The sequence below is a fragment of the Serinus canaria genome, chromosome 9, assembly GCF_022539315.1.
Source record: "Serinus canaria isolate serCan28SL12 chromosome 9, serCan2020, whole genome shotgun sequence".
Taxonomy (NCBI): domain Eukaryota; kingdom Metazoa; phylum Chordata; class Aves; order Passeriformes; family Fringillidae; genus Serinus; species Serinus canaria.
This window is the reverse complement of record NC_066323.1, coordinates 2,689,037-2,716,106: the sequence shown is the minus strand read 5'-3', so window position 1 is coordinate 2,716,106 and position 27,070 is coordinate 2,689,037. Positions and strand designations below refer to the sequence as shown.

The following is a 27,070-nucleotide window of genomic DNA, read 5'->3' as shown; positions in this document are numbered from 1 at the left end:
GTCTAAGACCAGCTCTGAAGTCTATCGCTCCCATTCGCCACCTCGTCTATTTTATTTTAACAAAACAACCATAAAAGTTTATCTTTTCTAAAATTTATCTATTTTCTGTCTGTTTAGATGAATACTAAAAATATTGTCCCTGAAGATTTCTCCCTGCTCCTTTGATGCTGTCTCAAAATCAGGAGCCCCTTTGCACAAAATCTTCCCTTCCACCCCTCTGCTGCATTTTCCTTCCAAGAACAGGCAAACAAGCAGGAGGAGCTCAAATCAGGCCACAGCTGTATTTTCCAGAGAAATTATCCTCATTCCTTTTAAGGACACGAGAGCTCCTCATTAACAAAGAATGGCCTGTTTAAAGGGACAGGACAAAGCATGCCATGTGGGACAGGGAAACAGGCAAAAAAAAATAGAAGGGAGCTTTGTTGAGCATTTTCAGAGATGTAAACCATGGAAATGGATTTATGCAAATTGGCTTTTTGTGAATTTTCTGTTTCAAGGTTGGTGCTGAGGTTTTATTTGAAAAGTTTGGGGTAAATAAGATTATTAGGGTGTTTAAATGTGATACATAATCAATGTTTATGTACTTAGCTTTAAGATAATACTGATTATCACTTGGAAAAGTTCTCAGGAAGGACAGAGCAGACCTTACCCAAATTATTAGGCACTATCTTCATATATTCAAAAATCCTTGATGTTTTAGCATTTTAATATTAATTCTAAATAGCAGAAGTATGACTGCTTCATATGACTCTGCTGTCTGTAAACTTGGTTAAGATGATCTAGAAAAAGAAGATCTTAGAAGAAATTGTTCATGTAGGTTTTGGTTGGTGGGTAAATCATCCGCAGGGGTCAGAGCCTGCTTGTATGATTTCATCTCTCCTGGTTTGTCTTCCTCAGTTCTACAGTTTTTAGCAAGAGAATTTTTCTGAAGTGCTGACCAAATACTAAACACTGGGTACAATCTTTGCAACACAAATAACCATCAAGAACTTACAGTTAAAAACTTCTGTGCTTTGTGTAGCAGCACCTTCTCATTTTCAGTGCCCCTGGGGCGACCTGCACCCTTATTTAACAGACTATTTTGGTACTGATATAGTGCAACACTAATTCTGAATTTATTTTTCATCCTGTCTTCCAGGCATCATGATTTGGACAAATGGTTTAAGTCTCTTCCCTGGGTTTCTGATGGGGTTTCTCCTCCTGTCCGTGTTCACCAGGAAGGTGGTGCCTGAAGAGAACATCATTGCAACCAAGAAGGGCAAAGTCAGAGGGACCAGCCTGCAGGTGCTGGGGGGGACAGTCACAGCCTTCCTGGGCATCCCTTATGGGCAGCCCCCCATTGGGAGGCTGAGATTCCAAAAGCCAGAACCTCGGGAGGAATGGGCAGATGTTTGGGACGCCACCAAACACGCAAACTCCTGCTACCAGCCCATAGACACAACTTACCCGGGCTTTGCTGGCACAGAGATGTGGAACCCAAAAACCAACCTGAGTGAGGACTGCTTGTACCTGAATGTGTGGGTTCCTTCTCCCAAGCCCAAGAACGCCACTGTCATGGTGTGGATTTATGGTGGTGGCTTCGAGTCCGGGTCCACTTCCCTGCCTGTCTACGATGGGAAGTTTCTGGCCAGGGTGGAAAGAGTGGTTGTGGTCTCCATGAACTACAGGACTGGTGCACTGGGATTTCTGTCCTTGCCAGGAAACCAGAAAGCTCCTGGAAATGCAGGTTTATTTGATCAAAGGCTGGCTCTTCAGTGGGTCCAGGAGAACATAGCAGCCTTTGGAGGCAATCCCAAAAGCGTGACTCTGTTTGGAGAGAGCGCCGGCTCGGCCTCTGTCACCTATCACCTCCTGTCTCCTGAAAGCCACCCTTTATTCACCAGGGCCATCCTGCAAAGTGGGTCTGCAAATGCCCCCTGGGCTGCAATTACATCTTCTGAGGCCAGGAACAGAGCAGTGGCTTTGGCCAAGCAGCTCCAGTGTCCCACCAGCAACGAGTCAGAGCTCATTTTCTGCCTCCAAGACAAGGACCCGAAGGAAATAGTGGAAAATGAAATTTTTACCGTTCCATATGGTTCTCTTCTACAAATACATTTCTGCCCGAGTGTGGACGGAGATTTCCTGGCGGACATGCCAGAAGTACTGATGGAGAATGGTCTTTTCAAAGAGACCCAGATCTTGGTGGGTGTTAATAAGGATGAAGGGTTGTCATTTCTGGCCTACGGAGTCCCCGGCCTGGACAAGGATAGCGATGGCTTGATCAATAAAACCCAGTTTGAGGCAGCTTTAACTCAGGCCTTCCCAAAAGTGAGCAAACTGGCCATAGAGTCCATCATCTTCCACTACACAGACTGGGAAAACCTGGGAAAGGCGGAGCACTACCGGGATGCCATTGATGACGTCATCGGGGACTACAACATCATCTGTCCCACGCTGGAGTTCAGCACCAGCTTTGCCCAGCTGGGCCACCACGTCTTCTTTTATTTCTTTGAGCATCGCTCCACCAAGCTGCCCTGGCCGGAGTGGATGGGGGTCCTGCACGGCTACGAGATCGAGTTTGTGTTCGGGCTGCCCCTGGAGAGGAGAGTCAACTACACCAAGGCTGAGGAGCTCCTGAGCCGCTCCATGATGAGACACTGGGCAACGTTTGCCAAAACTGGGTGAGTTTACTCTGGAAGGTTGAGTGGTTGGTTGGTTGGTTGGTTGGTTGGTTGGTTGGTTGGTTGGTTGGTTGGTTGGTTGGTTGGATGTTGTTCCAGCAGGGGGAAATTCTTGGGCAACTTTTGCCTAAATTGGGTGAGTTTACTCTGGAAGTTTGATTGGTTGGTTGGTTGGATGTTGTTTCAGCAAGAGGAAAAGCTTGGGCAACTTTTGCCAAAACTGGGTGAGTTTACTCTGGAAGTTTGATTGGTTGGTGGGTTGGATGTTGTTTCAGCAAGAGGAAAAGCTTGGCTGTTTCAGTGCTGCTTTGGAGCCTGGCTGGAATGATGGAAGCAGATTAATTGTTCAGTTATCCAGAATTCTTACTTTCGTTCTGACAAAAGCACGGTTTCAATGAAATAAACTGTTGATGTGTTGCTCCCTGTGTTGGGCAAGCTTAAGGGATCAATGTTTATCCACCCATAAAAGCAAATATAAAACATTTCTTTGCCAGGGCAGCGGTTGTTCCAAAGGCAGGTAATGGTTTCAAGGGTTAGAAACAAAATATTTCAAACCCTAGAACAGACTTCCAGCAGTAGAAGTGGGAGGAAAAAAGCCCAATTTCCCCGAGGATGCAATTTGCTGAGAACATTCAGGTGTATAACAGGGAGGTGTGCCATGTTCACACGATGAAGAGATTGGGATTTCAGAAAGCCTCTCCTCCCTGTCTGCTGAGTGCAAGCCCAGGACAAAATCTCCAGTTCCAGTCCACTCATCTTGAGGTGAAATATGGCCCAGCCTGCACCAGGAGCAAATGGGAATATTTGGAATGTTGGAATGGATCAAATCCAAATCCAACCCCTCTCCAGCTGGAGTGAGGAGCAGTGAGGCAGCCCCTGCTCCTCTCAGCAGGGCTGGGGGCTCTCAATGAGATGCTCAGTTTGAAATGAAAACGTTTCAGAGCAGTAACAAAAACAGCCCCCACCACAATAATCATGTAGGATTAGTCCCAAGCCTGGTGGGAAGGGAAGATATCTTTTTACAGAAGTTTGGTTTGTGCTCTCTCCTGAGAAAATTGCACATACAAACATCTGTTCCTTGGAGAACACACAAGCAAACAGTCAATTCACACTCTAGAATAATTTCTTTAACTTTAATGGTAAAATCCTGCATTAATTCTGTTTCTAAAGGGGACCCTTTGTTTGATTTGTCAAGGATATATAGATTTGTAAAGGCTGAAATCAACGTTGGAACAGGATCTAATTAATTTTTTTAATAGATTAGAAACCAGAAGGGACCCCTGTGCTCATTTAGTCCACCCAGCCTTGCACATAACACAAAACACAGGTAGGACTGAACTGTTCCCACTGATTAAAAACCAAGAACAAACACTGTTAGGTTGTTTCAAACCTTAATTCCACTTAAAATGTCACATTAGAAAAGTAAGTGTTTCTAGACTAAATTTGCCTGTTCTAACTCTGCATTTTCCAGGTTTTACATTTTGTTTAACAATTTCTAAAATTAATTTTATTATTTTTTCCATATAGAGGTTGATTATTAAGGATCTTTTAATATAATCCTTAATCCTTTTTTTTTAATTGTTTGTTAAACAAACAGGGTCATACCCTTGAGACTTGCACTAATGTGCTTTTTCCTCAAATAATAACTCTCCACCTTCAAACCTGTGATCCACCCACCCTTTGTTGGAACTTTCCCTGCCAGAATTAAACACTGTCATCCCCACGGAGCTGTAATTCCAGGTGTCACCTCTCCCTCCCAGCTCAACCTGGCATTCCCTGTTTATCCATGCAAGGCAAGAGCTGTTTGTGCTTGGTGGGGCTATCCTGGGGCTGCCATTTGTCAAAGGCTCCACCATCCATCCCAATTCCATGTTTTCCCCCTGCCTGGGCTCTCTCCAGCTCCAGGACACCCCAAAACTGGTGGCTGCCAACCCCCAGTCCTGTGTTGACCCTTTCCCTCATCCTCCATAGTGAGCTCAATGCTTATTTTTATCTGCATCCCATTTTTTAACAGATTTACTTATCAATGAGTGTGATTGATTGATTGATTGATTGATTGCCTTGATTTGTAGGAGGATTAATTGCCTTAACAACTCCCATCCCCTTTAAATGCTGGAGTTTGTAATAGATATTTCTCTTACCAGAAGAGATGAGCATATTAAAACTCAGAAAATGACCATCACTGCATAATGCTTTCTTACAGCTTTAATTATGGTGAAATTGAATCTAAAGTTTAATCCACGAGCTCTTCCAGCCTCCCTCTCTGCTGGGAGCCTGAGCTCACCCTCTGTGTGAGTTTGGTGGGGAGGGCTGGGATGCAGAGCAGAGCCTTCCGTGGGCTTCAGTCTGCAACTGAGCTGGGAGGTTGATTTGTCAAGGCCAAAAAAGCACCTGAGAGGTTCCCAGGATGAAGTCAGAGGTTGGGACAGGCTTGGGAACACGTCCTGCCCCATGAAGATGTGCTGTGGCGCTGCTCCTTTGGGGCTGGTGTTGAGTGAAAGTTCCTTGTTCCAGCCTGCAGCTCCCCATCCCTAAAGGAGCCTGCAGGAGCATCTTCCACCAGAGACAGCACATCCTGCCTCTGAACACAACTATTCCTCAGTGGAAAAAGGGAAACTCAGGTCCATGTTTGATTTTGAAGAGCGATATTTACATTTCTCTGAACTATTGGTTTCCCCTGGATTATGTCTATATTTCATTTCCATGTATATATTTCATTTTCATGTACATAACTTTTATGTATATATATTTATATCTAAATCTCAACAACCTGCTCTGCAAAGCACTGTTCCTGTCACTGCAGCTCCTAAAATTAGACAGCATAAGGTACATTCAGGTTTGAGTTTGTGGAAGACAGTCCTGTCACCTACTCTGATCATCATTCACACTATAATTAGATTACCCCACAGATTGAATTTCAAGTGGTTTCCACAGCAAACAACAAATAATCCCTCCCTCTGCTCCCACCACGAGGATCCAAACCACCACTATTGGGAAAAACAATACAGCCCAGCAATTTCTGTGTCAGTGAAAGATCAGATCAGCATCAACCCTCTGTGTGACCCTTTACTCATTATCCACAGCAGAGACACCTCAGGCTCTCCATCCCATTATTCAGAGTGTGCAAGCAGTGGGGAACTAATAAAAATTCCTAATAATCCAAAATGAATAAGAAATCCTTTTTTTCCCCCCAGCACATTGGAGCACAGCAAACATTTATAAGGAGCTGGGGAAGCCCCATCTTGACAAAATGTTTGTAGGAAACTCTGGCATGATCAAAGGGCAAACCTCTGAGGGGAAAATTACCATTGATGTCTCCAGCAGATGAAGAGAAAAATCCAGCAGAAATGAGAAATATTGTACAGCACATTTCTTAGTGAGGGTGTTTGACCTAATATTCTAATGTGCTGAAGTACAAAAGCACAAGGGAGGGGAGAGCAGCCTGCAGAGGAAAGGAGATGAAGGAGAGTCAACAAAACTGGAAGAAATCTTGTTTTTCCCGGTGTTTTCTGCCTGGGAGGGACTGAGAGGTGCCAGAGCTGCTTCTCATGAGGGGCCTTCCAGCCCAAACTTTGACCTTGGTGATCTCTGGGTTTTATTATCGTGTGAGGAATGAAGATACTGATAGGAAAATTAAAAATATGCCCTTAGGAGCATTTTCTGTTTCTGTTTAACCCCAGCCAGGAGCTAAACCCCACAAAACTGCTGCCCTCTTCCCCCACAGAGGGATGGGAGAGAGAACTGGAGGGATAAAAGCCAAGAAAACTTGTGAGAAATCCTTCATGTCGTGTAAGGACAGAAGAAAAGATGTTAGGGACAGAGAGTGGCTCCTTCAAAGCCTCCCAAGAGTGTGAAATCCTTGGTTTCTGCATTTCTCAGTGACTAAAGGACTCTGTCAGCCAGCCCAGGGGTTTCCCAGCCCACCACCATCCCCAGCAGCAGCAGATGCAATTTTCCAGATCTCTGACACTTCCTATTTCACATCCTGGCTAAAATAAACAGCAGTGATTAGTGGCCATTTCTCCTGGGAAATGACAAAATTCTATTTTGGAATATAAACAGGGAGTGGAGATGTGGAGGATTCAGCAGGAGACAGGAACACACATTTCTCCTGTGAGCCTTGGAGCTGGTGCTGCTGTTAGACTCCAATTTCTCCTCTGGATCCCAGGAAAAGGGTCATTTCTAGGAATCTGTACTGACACAGTCTGTGAAGATCCTGCTCACAGAGCCCTTTTCATGGCTGAATTTGGGTATCCAGTCACTTTGACCAAGTATCCCAGCCATTCCTTGTGCTCTCAAGATATTCCATAAAATATTTTTTTTTTCTTTTTCATACATTTGAGCCTTGAAAGAGCAACATTTTCATCATACCCTGAAAAATCCTTGTTCTACCAGCAAGGGAAGAAAGAGAATTACTACATCTGCTGTCTGAATAAACCAAACCTAATAAAAAGATTTGGGTTATCAGAAAGAAGAGATTCTAAAATCAACATTCTTGATTTGCACTTTGAGGTTGAATTCCTCCCTTTACCTTGACCTGGGGGGTCTCCTCAGCTAATTCTTGCATTTAGGAGTATTGGCAGTAGAATGTCAATTCCTAGCCTCAAAATCATGTGATGAAATACCAGATATCACCACAGTGAGACAAGGAGAGATGGGCAGATTGGATTCAGCAGGAAAGCGTGGTGTGGGGTCAGGAAAAGGGCTGGATCAGCTCTGGTATGACTGTGTTTGTGTGGAAATAATTTTGATTTTAACAACAGTGGTAATTTTCAGTGGCCTTCTCTTAAATTTTTCCCAGCACATTCGATTTTAAGCCGCACTCATGAAAAAATAGAGATCTCTCTTTCTGAACATTTTTCAAGTTCCTTTTTCTGCCTCAATTTTGCTATTTTTCAGAAAGCTTTTGAAAGCAGGCAGGTGACACCAACAGTGTCCTACCAATCCCCAGCCCCAGGATGCTCTGCCAGCTCTGGGAAGGAGAAATTTCATTTATCCCCAGGAAAACTAGATGGGATCCCAAACCTGTGGGTGCCTTTTCCATTCCTTTATCCATTAGATTTGGTAACTGTGTTCTTTAGTGATGAGAGATGCAAAGAGACAAGGACCAGACAAATCAGACAGGCTGAAAACTCAAGCATGAATATAATGGAGCACACAAAGATAATATTTTTTAAGGCTTTGTGAAAAATGTTTCTGATAAAAGGAAACGGGCAAAACTTGTCTCCCTGCCAGTTTTGCAACTGCTGAAACAAATCTTTGCAGCTTTTTCTATAAAGTGAAGCCTCTGAAATATTTCCTCCTATGTTTTAGGGGGATTTGTGAGGCTTTGATTGTCCCACTAAAGCTGTGAAGCATTTTGTCTGGTTATTATTGCCTTTCCCTGATGTTCCTCTGGCAGACACATAATAAATTTCAGTGCTTTTGTTACCAACTTATCACAACCTGTTTATTGAGAGTAGTTTCAGAGCAGTGAGAACAAAACCAACAGCCTCATATAGAGTCCAGGCAGCACTTGAACTGGGGACCTATATACTCTGGCTATGGGAAGGACTGAATATACTGGGAAAAAAATAAAAATAAAAAACTCCAACCACTTTTAATTTCCTTATACTTCAGGAAGTTGGAAGTTTTATGTGCCTCTGAGCCATTTCAAGGGAAGAAATTTACTGTGGGCTGTATTTCTGCCAGAGATTCGCTCGTGTTCACAGGGATAGAGGAAAGTTTTGGGGTTGGAGTCACTTTGATCCTCACAGGGTCTTCAAACACTCCAGAGCCAGAGCTCAGGGGAGCAAGAGGAACCTTTCCCTGAGGCTGCTGCTCCTGGGATCTCACACCCTTCCAGAAAATTTAATTCTTCATCTTAACAAGTGATTTTTTTTTTTCCTTATCAGGTAAAGAATCCGGAAAAAAAGGATTTCTGTATTTAAAAAAATTGAGTATGAACAGAGTGGGAGAGAGGTTCCCAAAAATACAAAAAATATATATGGAAAGTCTTTCTTGCCCATGTTAGAGAAAATTAAAACTTTCCTTTTGACCCAGAAGGACACATTTACTTTCTCATTCGCTGTCTTTCATGTGAGAAATTTCTGAGCTATGCAAAGAAATTTCAGAAATTATAGTCTTGGAAAAAAAGGGGGAAAAAAAGTTTAATTTTGAAGAAAATTTACTCCTATTTTTTCCACCTTCAGTTCTGAGTTGTTAAAAGTGACTCATCATCTTTGCCAGAGTTTACATCCATTGTTACATTCAGAACAGGAATGGAAACACCTTTTTAGCAAACTAATGGGAAAGAGTGATCATGGAAAATATCAGTGACCAGAGACTCACCTTGGCAGGCATCTCTCTCTCTCTGGCTTGCAGGCTGACAAGCTGCCCTTGAATTTCCAAACTGAAAACAGGAGTATTTGATTCAGATGTCTTTTGAAAATTAGTCTGGGATGCAAATTGTTGAGATTGGTTTAATTTTATTACAAACATTGCGAATGACAAGAAGTTCCTTGCCATATGTGCAGCAAACTCAATTCTGTCCGTGTGGATTTTCCTCCCTCCGACAGATGAGTCAAACCATTGTTTCCAAACAGGAGAGGAGAACAGCTAGAAGGAAATGTCCAAATATTGTAGGAGCCTTTGAGTGAGAGCCAAACTAAAATCTAGAGCTGGAATGCTGAGGATGGCCTGGAAGAGAGCTCTGGCAGTGCTTTGGGGAGCAGGGGAAGCTCAAATTCCATGCTCAAAGGCTGTGGGATCAAAAGCATCAGTGGTGGCTTGGGGCTGAGCAAGGAGAGCAGCTGAGCCCTGGAAGAGAGGGAGATCTGAGGGAGACATGGAGCTGGGAAAGGGCTGGAGCAGCAGGAGAGGCTGAGGGAGCTGGGAAGGGGCTCAGCAAAGGAGGCTCAGGGGGAATGTCTGGCTCTGCACACCCCCTGACAGGAGGGGACAGCCAGGGGCTTGGCTCTGCTTCCAGGGAACAGGGACAGGGGGAGAGGGAACAGCTGAGGGAGGTTTAGGTTGGATATTAGGAAGAATTTCTCATGGAAAGGGATGTCCTGCCCTGGTAAAATCTGTGATGCAGTCCCCATCCCCTGCGGGATTTAAAATCCGTGTGGATGTGGCACTTGGGGACATGGGACAGTGGTGGCCTTGGCAGTGCTGGGTCAGCAGCTGGACTTACAGATCCTGGAGGTCTTTTCCCACCTAATTCAGGGATGGATCCAAATCTTGGATGTGGCTCTGCCTTTCCTCATAAGTGAGATGGGTTGAAGAGCCTTTATTGGAGAGCCAGGTGGGGAATTTCTGTCATTTCTCCATGTTCTCAGAAGGCTAATTTATAATTTTATGGTATTATATTATATTAAAGAATGCTATACTAAAACTACACTAAAGAGTAGAGAATGGACACTTACAGAAGGTAAAAGTTAATAATGAAAACTCGTGACTGTGTCCAGAGCCCCCACAGAGCTGGGCTGGGATTGGTCATTCAGTAAAAACAATTCACACGAAATGAAACAATCTCCTGTTGATAAATAATCTCCAAACCACATTCCAAAGCAGCAAAACACAGGAGAAGCAAATAGGATATTCTTGTTTTCCTTTTTGTCTGAGGCTTCTCAGCTTCCCAGGAGAAGAATCCTGGGCAAGGGGATTTTTCCAAAAACTGTGACGGTGACAAGCCAGAGTTGCAAGGGCCTGGCAAAGGGTCTGCACAGACACATTCTGGGGAAAGGAGAGGCATGAAGGGAAAGAAACATTTCAAGAGTGAAGTAAAACCATGGTGTGATTGCCACCTCAAATTTGGGAGTGGGGGTGGGAAACCTGGGTGTAAATAATTTAGTGTCTGGTGGGGAGTAAGGAAAATGGAAAAGCAAGAGAGGGAAATGTGACTGCTGCAAGACATCAGGTGACCAAGAAATGTAAAAAGGAGAGAGAACAAAAATGAGATTGAAATATGAACGTAGAAAATGTCTGAAATACTTGCAGGGGAGAACAAACCTGAGAAGAGAGAAATGAAGGAAGGGCACACATGGACTTATTATGGGTTGTATTTGATTGACTTATAAAGCCAGGCACTTCAGAGAGAATCTGTTTTACAGGCATGTACACACACAGTCCCAAAAGGCACTGAGAAATTCTAATTAATGTTTGTTCCCCCACAGTTAACCCCCTTTTGGAGGGCCACTCTTCTTCCCTGCTGCTTTCCTGCAGTTAGTCCTTGTTTCATCCCCAGAAATGGAGGCTGGAAAGGTCTGCAAAGCCCATTTTTCCAGGTGGTTCTGGAACACTAATCTGCAGGGATGCTGAGGAGTTCCAGGGGAGGAATGGAAACCTTTGAGTGCACATTTTAATTCAGTCCCCAGCGCCAGAGATTGGCTGTTCCAGGGAAGTGGCAAAGGCGAGGGAGAGGAAATGAGGAGCAGCAGAGGTTACCTAACACCACGTTTTTGAAGGGAGCTCAATGTGGTGTTTAATTCTGTTTTCAATCAGCTGCAGGGGAAGGCAGTGGGGGGGGAAATGCAGTTAGAAACTCAGTGTTGGGATTTGGGAGGTTCTGTCCCCAAGAATCTGAAGCCGTGTTGGTGGAAATTGGGCATTTTGTGCTGGCAGTTGGTGATATTACACAATTCTATAAGAATGTCAAATTGAAAGCTGACATTCTCTGCTTCCCCAGACACTTCTGTGTCCTCTACCTTTCCTTGCAGGAACTTAAGAGAATTTCTCAATTTCACAAAATGCAAACCCTAGAGAGCACTACCTCAAATTTACACCGCTTCCTAGAGGAGCAGCTGTTTTAAAACAGTGATCTTTTTTAAATTCTAACAAAGTTTTTCATTTTAATGAGCTTTTAAATACCTGCCTCTCATGGGTCTTATTCGTGGTGCAACCTCCAAGTGGATTTTCTGTACAACTGGAAATGCTCAGATGTTTAACAGCTGTTTTTCCTAGCAACAAAGTAGCCTGCATATATAATTTCCACAAAACCCTCTAAATTTTGAAAGAGAAGAACTTTAAACAGGTTCCTCCTCTCTTTTCATATTGTTTCTTCTTAAGAGCAACTCTTCCATGGCTCCCAGTCCATGTGTTGCTATTTGGAGATCTCCCTCTTGCTGCATTTCAAAGCAGAGACTCAGAAGAATTTACAAGAACGGGACATAATTCACATTTCCTTATCAAAGGGAAACATATGTAACTTCCAATTGTAAATGTCAAACCTATAATGAATTTATACTGTAAGAAATTATTATTATTATTATTATTATTATTATTATTATTATTATTATTATTATTATTATTATTATTATTATTATTATTATTATTATTATTTATTACATCTATTTGGACTCTATCTTCTTGTTTACATTTCCCAGCATGAAGCTGCAGTGGTTCAGTTTCTGATGAAGCAGTAAAACAAATTCCCCCTCCTGAAAACCACCCAATAGTTTCATTTTTAGGACTGCTCAATTTGGCCTATATTATATGGTCGTGAAAGTTTGTGACTCATGCACTTCCTCCCACTCACAGAAATAAAACAGTAGTAGAAAATATAAAGAAAAATGCCACTGTGATGAAATCCATCAGGACACAACGAATCCGGAGGGTTTTGGTTGGTGCAGGGCTCTGTGGAGCATCCATCCTGAAAATAAATCATGATTAGGGCAATTTCCATTGAAAACAAATCTCAAATATCATATCCTGGCATAGCATCAAGTGCACAGTCTCAATTGCAAATTTAGTCTCTAGAGATAAGAAAAGCATTGAACACATTTATCCAACAATTTCTGAGTGCCTGGGATGAGCTTTATTAATGGCAGGGAAGGGAAGGAATGGAAGCAGCAATAATATCCATGAGCACAGTGTTCACTCTTTCTCACAACCAGCTGGGCTGACAAATTTTACCAAAGACAGTGGGAATTTAAAACCCTGTATTAATAGTTTTGTGGCTATAAAAACATTACTCTCTCCCTTCACACCCTCTTTTTTTGTTTCTGATGGAGCCCTGGTTTGTTCCAGGGAGTGACTCTGGGGAAGGAATTGTGTAGGTTTGTGCTTTTCCAGGTCATGAGGAGGGAGAGGGGGGGCAGAGGAGATCAAACAGCCTCAGAGGATGACTACAAGGCCAAGTGCCATGTGCCTTCCTGCCCACTCTTCCTTTTACCTACCTGCTAGGGAAGGTCTCAGTGGGGTTCAGGACCTCCTCCCATTCCCAAATATCCCTCTTCAACAAGTGAAGACTGAAAGCTGTAGTTCCATTTGATGTCTTCCTGCAGCCAAGACTGGTAGGAAATGCCAGCTTTGGGAAGTGGCCCTTGAAAGCTGAAATTGAGACCACACCAAAGGGCAGAAGGATCTCACCAAACAGGAACATTGGGAGAAAGGGAGGTAAAGCTGTTCCTTCAGCTCAGAGAAGGACTAAGCTGCAGTGTTGCCTCTCTCATGTCTATCCAAAAGCCATGTAAACATGAAATGTGAATATTGACACCAGAACCTGGGTCCTGGAGAAGGTGTGAGATCCTCACTGTGACTCTTACACAGAACAGTGGGACAGCTCCGGACCTCAGATGATAAAATCCCATCTCATCCATGCTCTGTGTGGAGTTTGGGGTCCCTGGAGCAGCCCCAGGCTTGGCTGGAACATTTCAGGGGGAAGGAGCCCCACGTGCAGCACGGCCCAGAGGGTCAGGAGTGCAGGCAGGGGCTGCAGGGCTCCTTAGCTCTGGCTCAAACTCCTGATTGCTCCTGCCACCAGAGCAGCCTCCTGTCCAGGAGCCAGGGGCTGGAACATCCTGCATTTAAATGTCTCAAATGTATTTATGAGCAATACCTTGAGGCCTGCCTTGTGTACAGCAGGAATTTATCACATGCACCAGCAGGAATTGGTTCAACCCAGTGGGTGCTCCAGGAGGCTCTTTGGAACAGAACACCACATAATATAGCAAATATTACACACAAAATAGCAAACAGCACAAACGGAATAGCCAATAGCACCATGGGAGAAAAAAAAAACATAATAGCAAATAGCACAAATTAAAAAAAAAAAAAAAAAAAAAGGAATAACAGCTTGTTGCTTCATTTCCTGAAACTGATCTATAATAGCACATCCCACGATAATTTATAGTTAAAGGCATTTAAACAGGCAGCTGCTGTGTCCAGGCTGGAATCTGGGAGGAATATCCTGAGCTTTATTTAGCCTGGGAAGGTGTAAGAAAGCCTGGCTGCAAAGGTTCTTCTCCAGTTTCTCTCAGTTAAGGACTCTGCCAGCTGGATCCTGCTGCTTTCTTCAGGGATCAGCAGAAGGAATAATATTTACCCAGGCTAGGACTTGCAAAGCAGTTTCCCTCTGGCTCAGGGACACTCTGCAGTCACTGGATTATGGACTCGTGTGTGTGATCTGGGAGTGAGAGCTGAGCACAGCAGGGCATAATGAACTTCCCAGAACCAGCTGATTAAAAAGGGAGTTGAAGGATTTGATCTGCACATGCCTCAGACTCACAGTGCTCATCAGAGGAGCCCTTTCCTTCCTGCTGTGGGAATCTCAGTAAGGCTCAAATGCCACAAAATCAGGAGTTTTGCATATTATTAAGGAACAACTATATGAGGAATTTTTTAATTTCAATTATATGAGAATGTTTATTGACATATTTTCAGAAAACCATCACTATTTTCTCACATCCATGGTGCCATCCAAGCAAAGCCTTACAAAATCTGCTGTCACTACCCCATCATCCCCCCAGGGACCACACCAGCCCCCCAAACTGAGATTAACCTGGCAGGCAGTGTGCTGCAATGGGAAAATGAGCACAGGTATAAACATCACCCACCCTGGCCTTCAGGAATCCTGTGGGACACCTGGCTGGGCTGGCCTGGCTAATGCCACAAACACTTCCCTTCCCTCTGGAGCGGGGCTGGGGCAGCACAGGAGGGCCTGGAGCTCCTCATCAGCATTCCTGCTAATTAGGAGTGTCCTCCTGCCCAACTGGGGAAAAAGAACAACAAAATGTTTTCTTCCAAAATGTGAGAGGAAAGAGAAAAAAAGAAAAAAAAAAAAAGAAAAGGTTCATCTGTTTGGTTTAGACTTTGAAGATAATCCAACATCAGATGTGCAGAAGCAGCCCTTCCTCCCAGAGCTACCCTTGGGGTGAAACCTTTAGGTTGTCCTTCTTGTTTGATGCTGCACTGACTGTTTCCATAATTCTCAGAAGTTTTGTACTGCAGCTGCAGGAAACCTGCAAGAGTTGGGGTTGTTTTTGCTGTTGCATTCCCTCCAAGGCCATTCCCCCTCCTGGTTTTCTTGTGCCCATGGTAACAGTTCATAAAATGCCATCCCAGGGAAACCAGCTGAGTGCCAGTGCTGCCCAACAGGCACCAGGAGTCACAGAAGCCACTGGAAGGGATCCACTTGCCCTCTCTGCTGCCTTTAAACCAGCTTTTAAAAGAAAAGGGGCCAAGCTGGAAACAGGCAGGAGCAGTTCCAGCCAGGGTGGAGCCAATCCACTCCCACTCAGGAACAGGTCTCCCGTGGATGTCAATTCCTCCTGCACAGGGGAAGCAGAATTGTCATTAGTTTTCATTCATCTTAGCAGGCACTGAGATGGGGGATTGTTTTTCTTGTCCTCTGGAGAATCCCACAATGTCAGCCCCAAAGAGGAACATGGTGAAAGCTTGGGACAGCCCAAGCTACACTGTAGGACACTTGTTTTACTCCTAAAGCACCCTAAATGTGATTTCAGGAGGGTTAGCAGAGAGCATTTGCCATTCTGGATTTCTTCAAAATACAACTGAACACTACAAAAGAATAACCTCCATGGTAAGGACAGAATTCACTCCAGGAGTTTTCACTCTGCTGTTCAGAACTTGCTCCCAAAAATAAAGGGAATGTTTTCCAGGTACTTTACATCCTGAATGTTTACCAAAAGCAGTCAGATGATGAATTACATATTTTTGTGTGTCTGCATGATAAGCCATTTGTAAAGGTGAAGCTGTGTGAATATTAATAAAAATGCAGTGAGCTGGTATTGTTTCTCAGGCTATATTGATCATATTAATGAGAATGGTAATGTATGTATGTTTATTATGATTAACAGAGCTCTGTTCATGTTGCATTTTCCTTTGGAATGAAATTAACTTTCTGTTTCTAAAGTTGCTGAAGATGAATGTTAAATACAGAGAAATGATTGGTGAATGAGCTCTTCCGAACCCCTCTTCATGCCTATATCAAATTTAGTACACTTGCTATAAATTAATCTTGAAAACTGAAAGTTATTGGCAATTGTGGATGGAAAAACCCAAAGGAGGAAGAACCTGATCTAAGTAACAGCAAGAACAATGAAGAAACTTCCACTTAAAAACACATCTTAATAAAATAATTTATTATAAATGAGCTGCTGTGCCACTACCAGAGTAGAGAGAATCCAGCCTATAATTTCAGGGCATATGCAAGGAGAAAACATAGCTCAGGAATGAGACAAATTCTGTTTGCACCAGAGTTTAAACACAGGTGGTTTGTGTTTGTGTTTGTGTTTGTGTTTGTGTTTGTGTTTGTGTTTGTGTTTGTGTTTGTGTTTTATTTTGTTTTGTTTTTCTGTCTCGCGTTTCTTTTCTGGGAGCAGTTCAAAGGATTCTATTTCTTCATTGCCTTAGGAGTTGCTCCTGCAAATGGTAAAAAGTGTAGAAAAGGACCAAGATTCTTTCTGAGATCTTGAGTGAAGCCCATATTCCTGGTCTGGCTGGAGATATCCCTCTCATTTCAGGAGGTTGGATTTTCCAACTTCCCTTCCAAGCCATGCTGTTTGATGATTTTCTCCAAACAACATTAAGGCTTTCTCTGGATAAATCTTGTCCCAGGAAGGTGATTTGGCAAGATAAAGCCATGGAATAGAGCTCTGTCCTGAAGGTGCACAGCCCAAAGCCTGCTCAGGACACACCATCAGGCCCCAGGGCCAGCACTGAAGTGGCAAAACTGGAGTTACTGAAGCAGAGGTGATTAAGCAATACCAGAAGATGAAAGAGCAGAGGATTAAGGAATTGATAAAAGATGACAGAATGGAGGTTTCCATGCAAATGAAACTCTATTTTTTCAGTACAAACAAGTTTCTGTAATCGATCACCAAAGATTGTCCATCCAAACCTAAATGGGCAGAGACAGGTTTGTGCAGGGTATTGGATTCCTGTCTGCTCACTGAAGATATTCCCAGCACACATCCACTGTTCTCTAGGAATATTATTAGACCTTGAATCTGGTGCAAAGAACAGGGAATTTTTACAGCCTATTCTGGGCACTGCAATTCTCATCATGGAGTTATTAGCAAGAAGGAATGAGCAGTAATTGTGAGGGAACAACAAGGTTATAATCATAACTTGTTCCAAATTATACTCCTGTGATCTCCCTTTTGCTCTGACTGGGAGCTGCTTTTTAACTTGGGAAATTTCCAATATTAAAGCCAAGAAGGAAATTACTGGGCATTTCTTTGAACAGTAAACTTCCTAGAAATGCAGAGATTGGCACAACCAGCAGGTTCACGGGCTTCCAAGTGCTGTGTTCACCTGACAGTTCTTTCAATCATTTTTTAGTAAAATACATCTGTAGCCATCGAGGCGTTGTGTAATCCCCCCACACACCTGTAAATTATAATGTGGGATGTCATGATTTATTTCATAGCATAAAAGCTGTTAAATGAATACTGACAGCACCATTAGCATCCTGATCTTGAACTGAAGTGCAAGTCAGCTCTGCTTAAGTCATCATTCTCAGGAGCCACAAATAAATGTGCGCTCAAAAAAGGTGCCGTGGGTTAATCAGAGCTGAATTAGCCAGGAAAAATCAGTGAAGAAGGGAGCAGGTCAGGAAATGACAGCCTGAAGCTTTTATTCCAGCACTGGTTCTCGAAGCAGCCAATGCCAAAGACCCCAGAACACAAAAACATGGGCTGAAAACTTGATTAATTCAGAATTAACTGAGATGAAATGAAATGTCGATATTGCTTCAGCATCTTGTGCTCTGAGTGCTCCCCCCACTCCTCTTGCCTTGTTCCCTCTCTTGGGAAGCAGAACCCAAATGGGCTCCACTCCCTGGACTCCTCTTTGTCTTCCAGGGGGAGTCCTGGTGAAAAGTAAAGCAGAGAGAGCCAAGTGAACTCAGCTCAGAGTTAATTTATCCCACCACAAATCACCAATTACTGTTGCTCTGCCCTCAATCCCAGATTCCTCGATATCAGCTTCTAGGACAGAAAATGGCTCCTTGTGCTCCCACTGAAATGAAATGTTTAATTTCTATTCTCAACCTCTTCTGAGCTAATGGAGATCTGTGACTGTTTGAAATACAAATCTACTTATTCTAAAATCCATGTTCTGTTCTGTGTGTTCCCTGATGTAACGCTGCCCATTTTGTTGTTCTCCTACACATTTAAGCCATTTTTCCCTCCTCATACAGATTCTGTCATTTCTGGAGGTGAAATCTGGATGCCTGTCCTTAGAGCCTTTTGAATTCTGCTGCATTATAAATATTTATCACAACTCTTTTCATACCAACAGCTGTGCTCCTTTCCCATGCAGAGCTGGTTTTATAAAGGGTCAAGCCCTCTGTTCCTCTTCCCAGTTTCCACAAGATTTCAGATTGCTCCCATTTGGCCCTCCACAAGCAGGACTCAACACATCTCCAGGATGAGAGTTCCTTCTTAACAAGGAATAATTGTTCTCTCTCCCAGTACAGATCCCATCCCAGTATGGAGATTATTTCTACCTTTACTTGCATGTTAATCCCAGTCATTTCCTCCAGTCTGTTTGTCCACCTGAAGGGATCAAAGGCATTCAGACTAAACCACAAATCACTCAGCCTCTCAGACTGGCAGGCTGGTTAGTTCTACAGTCATCCCTAATAATTCACAGCTTCGGTGAGAATCTCCAGATTCAAAAAGTTGCTTGAATGTGATCATTTATTAAGTTATTCCCTTTGATGAACCCAGAACACCTCACAAATGGGATTTTTTTTTCTTTAAATGAGGGTAAATGAAATTTATCTGGCTTTTTCCCCCTGTTACTTCCAAAAGGACACATCAGTCATCCCAAAGTAACACACTTAAGCTGAACAACTATTAAATAAACTCAAATCATGCTTTATTGTGTGCTGAGGGGGCTTCTCACTCTAAATGGAGTGTTTCTTTTCTCATTTAGAGCTCCAAATGGGACCCTGACTAATGGAATAAAATGGCCAGTCTTCACTAGTGCCGACCAAAAATATTTGACTCTGAACACCAACACTTCTGAGGTACTGACAAAACTACGAGCTCAGCACTGTCGATTCTGGAAACACTTTTTCCCCAGAGTGGTGGAAATGACAGGTAACAATTCTTTTCTGGATGCTTTTGTACAAAACTTCCATGCCAGGATCCTTTGCTGGATGTCCATGTGATCATTGGGTTCAGATCTTTCTGTTCCTGTTTGTAACTGAGATGCTCCTTTGGGTAAAGCTGAATTGGTGCTGGATTGAATTGTCCCTGCTGTGCTGAGGGTGGAGCCCAGAACGTGCCCTGTGCTTCTGGCTTTGGGGTCACCACCCTGTTTCTTGTACCAGGACAAAACCTGGGGGCACACAAGGGCCAGGACTTTGTGATATGGAGATTTTCTGTCCCAAAATTCAGGTGCAGCCACAATGTGAGACACTGAGTGCTGAAACCTCTGTTCTTGGGTGCCCCCTGAAAGAGTTTTGGTGCCACCAGGGTTCCTGGGTGCTGGAGTGAGCAGGAAAATCAGTGCTGAAGGAGAGGTTGTATGGGGTTCAGCTGTTCATCTCTGCTCCCACACACACTTAGGATGGTTCTGGCAGGCTGGGCTTCAAAAGATGAGTCTGGACTCCAGGTTTTTTCAGTCTTCAGAATTGTTTATTATATCTTATCTACAAAGTCCCCTCTCTGCCTGACTGGGATCTGACCAGCAGGGCAGCCAAAGGCACTCTGACCTTCCCCCAAGGCGGGCACATCTTTTATAACAAAAACTACAGATATCAGATTTACCTTTTATCCCCAATACCTGTCACCCTCGTCACCAAGTGCACCCTCACCCCAGAGCAATCCCCAAGTGCCAACACCACAGCAGAAGATGGATGGCAAGAAGAAGAAAGAAGAGCCCTGTGACACGCCCTGACTGCTCCATCTTGTCTCCACAACCCCCCTGTACCCAAACCCCAAAATCTGGGATTTACCCTATAACCATGTTTTCCCTTCACCATTCACACCCCAGTGATTCCCACAGGTTCCATCTCCTCATACACAGGTGGCACATCCCTGGATGGATGAAAATCCATCCACCAAGTGCTTCTGGCAACATTCCAAGACCTCCAAGCCCCCCAAGGGTTCTCTCAGTAGCTCTGGACATCAGGAGGGATGGGCTGGGTTCCCACAAGGTTGCACAGGGAGCTCTGGAGGCTTTAGATGTTCTGTGTAAACTGTGGGACGTTACAGGATGTTCTATTTGGGTTATATTATCTAGTATTTATGGGATTCTATTTTACGCACCCGATCCCCTGAGGATAGGGAGTGCACTGCCACTGCCAAGAGGGGATTCTGGTTTCCAGCTCACGTGAGAGCCCTGTGTTTTATTTCTGGAGTGTCACTGCTGAGAACCCTGAGCCTGCAGGATTTGCCTGTGGAAAGCAGAACTGATTTGTGCCTGGCCATGTCTGCAATGGATTTATGAGATTTCACTGCCAGGAAAAGTTTAATTGTTTGAAACTTTAGGATCAGTTGACCAGAGGAGACCCAAGTTTTTCCAAGACCAGTATCCCTGTTTTACCAAAGCCCAGCAACAGACGAAGCCTCTGTGCTCTGGATTTCAAAAGGAATTGATTTTATAAAGTGATTTTGCAGCCCTGGAATCACATTCTGCAGCTTGACTGAGGGAAAGTCTCGTTTCAAAAACGAGATACACTTTTAAGATGTTAATTAGTAATTTAAAATCTTTCTCTGAGACTCAGTTTGAATGCTCGTCTTAAAAAACACGTAAGCCTTAAAAATATGTAAACTGTCATGGTGCACAGATGATTCCTTCTGAAATAATTTATTCCCTCCTCATTTGAGTCTGTGACTGTATTATGGCTCAACTTTTATCCCCTCTCAATTCAACAGATGTTTTTCAATTAAATCAAGAGACACGAAATCAGTAGGTACAATGAATAATTTATGAAGCCTACTGTGTGATTTTAAAATCACAGCTTTCCCAATTATGGGTGGATTTCAGGGAGGTTTCAAAGATTCTGACAACTTTGTGCTGAGCCAGGAGAACTGAGCTCTTTTACATATTCCTTTAACCTGGCTGGGGAGCCCTAGGGGAAAATGTGGATCCTACAAATGGGCTGAGCTTAACTAAGCCGAGCAGGAGGGAGCAGATCACCAGGGTTCAACACATCCTGGGGGAGAGGAGAGCTCTGCCTGGTCCTGTGGGGTGAGGGATGATCCAGCAGCACTCGGGCCCTGCCAGCAGACACAAATTCATCGCTGTGCCACATTCGGTAATTGGCAACATCAATTTACATAATTTAATTAAAAGAAATTCAGGAGCGTATTCCGAGCAAAAAGAGAAGAATCGTCGTGTCTGGATCCAAATATAGAACTGAGGCAAGAATGTTGTCAACAAGTGGCACTGCCTTGTCTTGTATCATCTGTCAGTCCTTGAAACATTGCAGTAATAAAAACAGAGTATTTCCATGATGCTCCCTGTACAATATTATCCAATTCTGACAGAAAACCCTTTGAAATTCTGTGTACAAATGTGATATAATAGCTTCTATTGCAATAGTTCTCTTCACTGAAATATTATTTTGCATTTTCTCTCTCCTTTTATGCCCAAAGGACAGTGCACAGCATTAATGCAGAGATTTCCTCTCCTTCTGAGGGTCTGTCCTTTCTATTACTCCTTTCTTTGAAATATTCTGAGGAAAAGAAGGCTGCTGTAACATGAGGTGATAGAAGATGACAGTGAACAAGCAAGAAATTTTTATCTTCTCATTGTTACAAGTTCAAGTAGGGTTCAGATAGGCAGAGTAGAATTCTGTCAGGTAGAACCCAAAGAGGATAATCCAAACAACTTATTTTGCAGAAATCATGATTTTTCAGCACCAAGTGATCAGGATTTGCCATGGATTTGCTTGGTAACCCCTTGCCTAATTCCTGACCCGCTCCTAGCCCAAGCCTTGCCACCCTCTGGGGGATTTTAAAGCCTTTAAAGGCCAGCTCCAAATGTGTCCTGGATCTGAACCAGCCTGTTCCTATCACAGGCTGGGTAGGACAAGTTCCCTGAGGCAGGTAAATATATGAGAAATATGTGTCTTTACTGTTAGAAAATTCACATTTTCCTCAAGCAATCGTATCAGATTTAAAAAAAAAAAAATTATTATGGTTGTGGGGTAGGAAAATAATAAGGAAAAAATAAGGCTGTCACAGTACTACAAGAGTAACAGCCATAGATAAAATAAGCTCAGATACCTCTAGACTAATTTGTGTGATTTTGGAAGGTTTCTCAAGGTCTTCTCCTTGGGTTTCAATTCATAAATCATCACACGATCAGAACCTGGAGTTTTGTGTCCAGACCAGTAGAGCTGGGCTCTCAGTTCCAAGCAGACACAATTCCTGCAGGATTTTAACCCAATTTCCAAGGCCCTGAGCACCCCCTGCCCAGCCAGGACAAGCTGGGAGCACTCAGCATTTCCCTTTCCATCCTGAAACCTGGAGGGTTTCTGCTGGCTGCTGCTGCTGGATCACACTGCAGGGACAGTAAACAGTAAGTGACTTTTGAGTGGCTTTTAGAGCAATCACATGTAAATTATAAAAGGATCTGTGCTAGACTTTACCTCCTCTACACAACCTTTAATGCATCCAAAGCCCTTCCTATTTATATGAGCCCGTTTCCTCTTGATTGTAGAACCCTGCAGGCAGCCAAACTTTCCATTTACTCTTCCATTGCTATTTTAGTGAGCCTAATACATATTTTTCTATTTTATTTGATATTACTGGATCATGTGTCATCTATGAAGAAATCAAGCTTGGTCATGTGAATACATTACTTTTTAAAAGCACCTTAAAAAGATCTTTTTTATGTGGAGGCAGAGAAATGTTCAAGCTCTTGACCAATGAGCAACAAAAATTATTGTATTTGCTGTGGTCCTCCAACCAGTGTCTGGATTCAACAGAGATAAATATTCAGGGTGGTAAGAATATTAAAAAATTGACTAAATGGAAAATTCACCATCAGAATTACATTAAATTTCCACAGAGTTGGATACATGAAGGAATGTGAATAAATCACAGGTAACCTCACCAATGCTACCACGCCTCCCAACAAAGACTTTACTCATTGCACCTATGAGCAAAAAATTTCTGTACCTAAACCATCTGATTTCTTCCCAACATTTCATTCCATGCCAAGGAAGATAACAGCCCTTAGAAGAACTCATCTCCCAGAGAGCTCTGCTGAATCCTGGAAGAACTAAAAAAATAAAAGAGAAGATTTTGTAGTCCCTAAAAGCACACGTGAAAAGGAATACACTGCTGTGTCTAACAAAGCTTTAATACCCAGAGAGTGATTGAAGAACATTCAATATAGATATTATTGGTGATGTTTGTGGAGGAACTCTCACCATGAGAATCTACAGCACAAACCTGTGGCATTTATCACACTTCTGAACCCAGAAACTCGAGGGTTTGCTGAAACCTGCAATCATCAAACTTGCAGTCGTGAGGTGTTGAGGACAGAAAAATTAATTCTAACTTGTCATCCCTTATTAATTAACAGCCTTAATGGCCTTTATCCCAATCCTAAATGTGGTTTTGTGTGTTAACATTAAGATTAGCACTTTATTGGCACATCCAGCAGTTCAAAGGATGGGATGGTGATAAATTTAACTTTGCTGGAATGCCATTAAAGCAAGGGAGAGATGGAATGAGAGGAAATTCCAGCTGAAGAATCAAAAAAAAACCCTTTTTAAATTTGGATCTGTTAAACTGGAGCCTTTCAGAGCACTGATCCATTGCCTACAGAATCTCCCCTTTTCTCCTGGTCAGCCTCACTGAGCTTTGCACAGGAATTAAGGTAAAGTTTGGGATTGCCCAGTGGCTTCTAGAAAATTCCCTGTTTCCACTGTTAGCTGGCTCTGCAGGCTCCCAGGGCTCTGAGCTGTAATTATTGGTCAGCTTGGACTCTCCAATCTTTTTCTTTTTTGCCTCCCAGCTGTCAGCTCCTCTAAGTCATGGGTGGTTGGCTCCCAGAGATTGATGGTGTTGGTGATAATGGGATGCATTGACTTGTGACTTCAATTTGGATCTTATCACTGGGGGGAAGGAGAGCAAACAAATGGGAATCCAAGTTCTTATTTCAGTGATTTCCATCCCCCTTTTGTCTTTTAGATCCATAATGGTGGCTCCTCTGCATTTTTTGATGTCTTCCTCTATCTGGTTCACTTGTTCACCATAATCTTTAAAGAGGACTGAGAAGCCCCATCATTTATACTCCAGAAAAGTGACTTTTAATTCAAGATGTGTCTATGGCAGAGATATTTCAGTGTCTTTGGGCAGACTTGAAACACCTCTGCCCCTGAATAATTAAAGAAGAGAGGTTTTTGAGTTTCCTTTTCAATTCCTAAGTGGAGGTTTTGACTGAATAAATAAAACTGGACACCCAGAATCAGGAAGAAAATGAGAAACACAGTTCAGGCAGTTTTCTCCAAATAACACTGCTACTGCTTCATACACTAAATTACCAATCCACTTGACTTAATGTGAAAAATTTGGCTTTGCCTGAGACCCTAACTACATGTTTAAATTAAATATGTGTAAAGGAGAGTTCCTACAGTCAGGAAAGCAGAATGTTGTGCATGTTTTGTCCCCACGTTTCTGAGTTCTCTCTGCATAGTTAGCAATGAAAATGAGATTTTATTGTTACCAGCACTTCCAAATCATCTCTGTGTTAATGGCAGCTGTGGCCTGCAGAAAGGAAATTTGAAAGTATCTGAACTTTCCTTTGATCTCTGTTATAGCCAAGCTTATTTACAACTTTGAGCTGAGGGAGAAGGATGTGCTTAATTTATTGACATTTTTCCCCATATTTGTTCTTCACAATTTTCTTTTTGACGGCATTTAAAAGTACAGGACTTCCCGGAGAAAAAAAAAAAATATCCTGGTTTTATTTCTGGTCTCACTGGAACCAAGAAGTAAATCTCATTTCAAAGTCTCATTAAATTGCCATCTGGATTTCCAGACCAAAAAGGTTTGGAAACGTTGAGCTAAACTGCAGATAAGCCACCAAATTACTGGATGCTTCTCCAAGCTGGATCTCGGGATCAGTGAACTCTCTCTCCCCAATATTCTCTCTAGTGATGTGTAAAACACTGAAGTATTTCATTTTCACATCACCAGTTACACTTGCAGCGCTGGCAGGTCGTAAAAAAGGGGGAAGGGGTGTATTTATGGAGGGAAGAGGAGCAGCAGAAGAACATAAAAGCCAGAGGAGCATAAAGAACCCTCGGAGCTGTTACCTCAGGAACACCATTCCCAAGTTTTCCTGGAAGGGAGCCATGCCAGTGAGGGACACCACCAGAGCTGGGTCCAGAATGAACAAAGCACTCACTGATCATCAGTGGTTTCTCAACTTTATCCTGAAGTCTGCAGCTGATACCAAATGATGAGCAGCAGTGGCTGACACAGGTTTTATCCACATTTTGGTGGTGTCTGGGATGTTCCTGCAAGGCCACAGCCTTTCCCATGGTGTTAATCACCTTTTGGGGCTGCAGGAGGGGCTCCCTGTCCATAAAATACTCTGGGAACCCTGTGAAATGCTCTGATTTTATGACTTATCCTCACCCTCTGCTCCCATGCTTACAACAAATTTGGCAATAAAGATTTCCTTGGGACTCAGGATTACTTGGAAAGTGCTTTAAAGGTGGGGATGAAAAAGAAAAGAGAGGATGGTTTCATGTTAATTTGACAGGGTTCTTCTCCAAACCTGTGCCCTTTATGCTTTAAATTTGGGGATTTGTTCCATGGGAGGTCAAGATCCTGGACATCCACTGAAATCCATTAAAACAATGGAAATCCTGATGTTGCCTTAAACAAAGCTGTGATTTCCCCTTATCTTTACAAGCATCTCTCTCATTTTGCATTATTTAGTCTTCAGGGTGGGTGGGTTTCAATTCAGGTTCTATTTAACCAAAGGAATACCTTGAGGAGAAAAAAAAAAAAGAAAAAAGAGTGACTTTAAAATGATGGTTTTGATGGACAGAAGAATTATCCCAAATGTATATTAAAAATATATTTATTTTTAAAAACCCAAAGTGTATTTATTACCCTGACAGAATGATATCTTTGCACTCCTTCCTTTTTGATGTAAAGACAAAATACTAATCACTGAATTTTCAGTCATTCCATGTTTAAGAAAAGAAGCAAAAGACCATCCCATAATGTATTTGGAGCAGATGACATTGATAATCAAAATTATTTTTCAATTAGCATACAAAGAGATTCAAATTCAGATTAATGTAACCCATTTCATGTTTTACAGGAAATATTGATGAAGCAGAACGAGAGTGGAAAGCAGGATTCCATCGCTGGAACAATTACATGTCAGACTGGAAAAATCAATTTAATGATTACACCAGCAAGAAGGAGCTGTGCAGTCTCTAATTAATATGTTTACTCTTTCCAGTTTGTCCCTAGAACTGTTCATCAGGCAGATATCCAGGTAGCTTCCCAGCCTGTCGAGCATTAAATTTATTATGCAGATTAAAAGGAAATCTGACAGATACAGCTCTGATTTCACATCTTTCATTTATATTTTACCTCCTCTCTCAATAAAAAGGTATAAGGCACCCACACCCTTTGAAGCCTCCCTGGGTTCAGTAGGACTGCAGAGATTAAAGGCTGGAGATTAATGATGTACATATTCTTATAAACCCTCGCTGCTTTAACTCACCCTTCAAAGAAACAATGTCATCTGTTAGGGAAAATGGATTTTATTTAAAGCAGAAATGGCAGTTTTACAGCATTGCCGTGCAGGGCACAATCAGATTTTATCTTTAACTGCAACACCACCTCACTCAAGCCTTGTTTCAAACATCATCTCATCAACATAAACACAAAGATGCAATAACTTTGCTGCACGCACCAGGCAATATTTGCTTGTTAGACCAAAAAGTTTTAAGACTGCCACAAAAGTGGGAATCAGAGCTTCCTTCTGGCCAAAAATGTGGACAAAGCCACGGCAGGAGGGGATTTGAGCTGTGTATTGAAAGCCTAAATCAAGTGCTACAGTGAAATAAGCTGGAAAAGCCACTTCTTCCCCACAATTCCCACTTTTCAAGGAGTAAAGAATTACAGACTCACAAATAATGAATTCACACCTTTCCACCTCAGGCACCCTGGGAAATGTCCCTCCCA

At 42.8% G+C, this 27,070-nt stretch overlaps 1 protein-coding gene across 6 annotated transcripts in view; it reads left to right on the top strand.

Moving 5' to 3' along the window:
- BCHE (butyrylcholinesterase) overlaps positions 1-26,440 on the top strand; it is a 48,584-nt gene extending 22,144 nt beyond the window's left edge. For all 6 annotated transcript variants that reach the window (XM_018912737.3, XM_018912734.3, XM_018912738.3 and 3 more), the window contains 3 exons: positions 1,139-2,660; positions 18,825-18,991; positions 26,196-26,440. In XM_018912737.3, coding sequence (XP_018768282.1) covers positions 1,144-2,660; positions 18,825-18,991; positions 26,196-26,317 — 1,806 coding nt within the window. In that variant the 5' untranslated portion in view covers positions 1,139-1,143 and the 3' untranslated portion in view covers positions 26,318-26,440. The remainder of the gene's footprint in view (positions 1-1,138; positions 2,661-18,824; positions 18,992-26,195) is intronic.
- Positions 26,441-27,070: the final 630 nt, after the last annotated feature.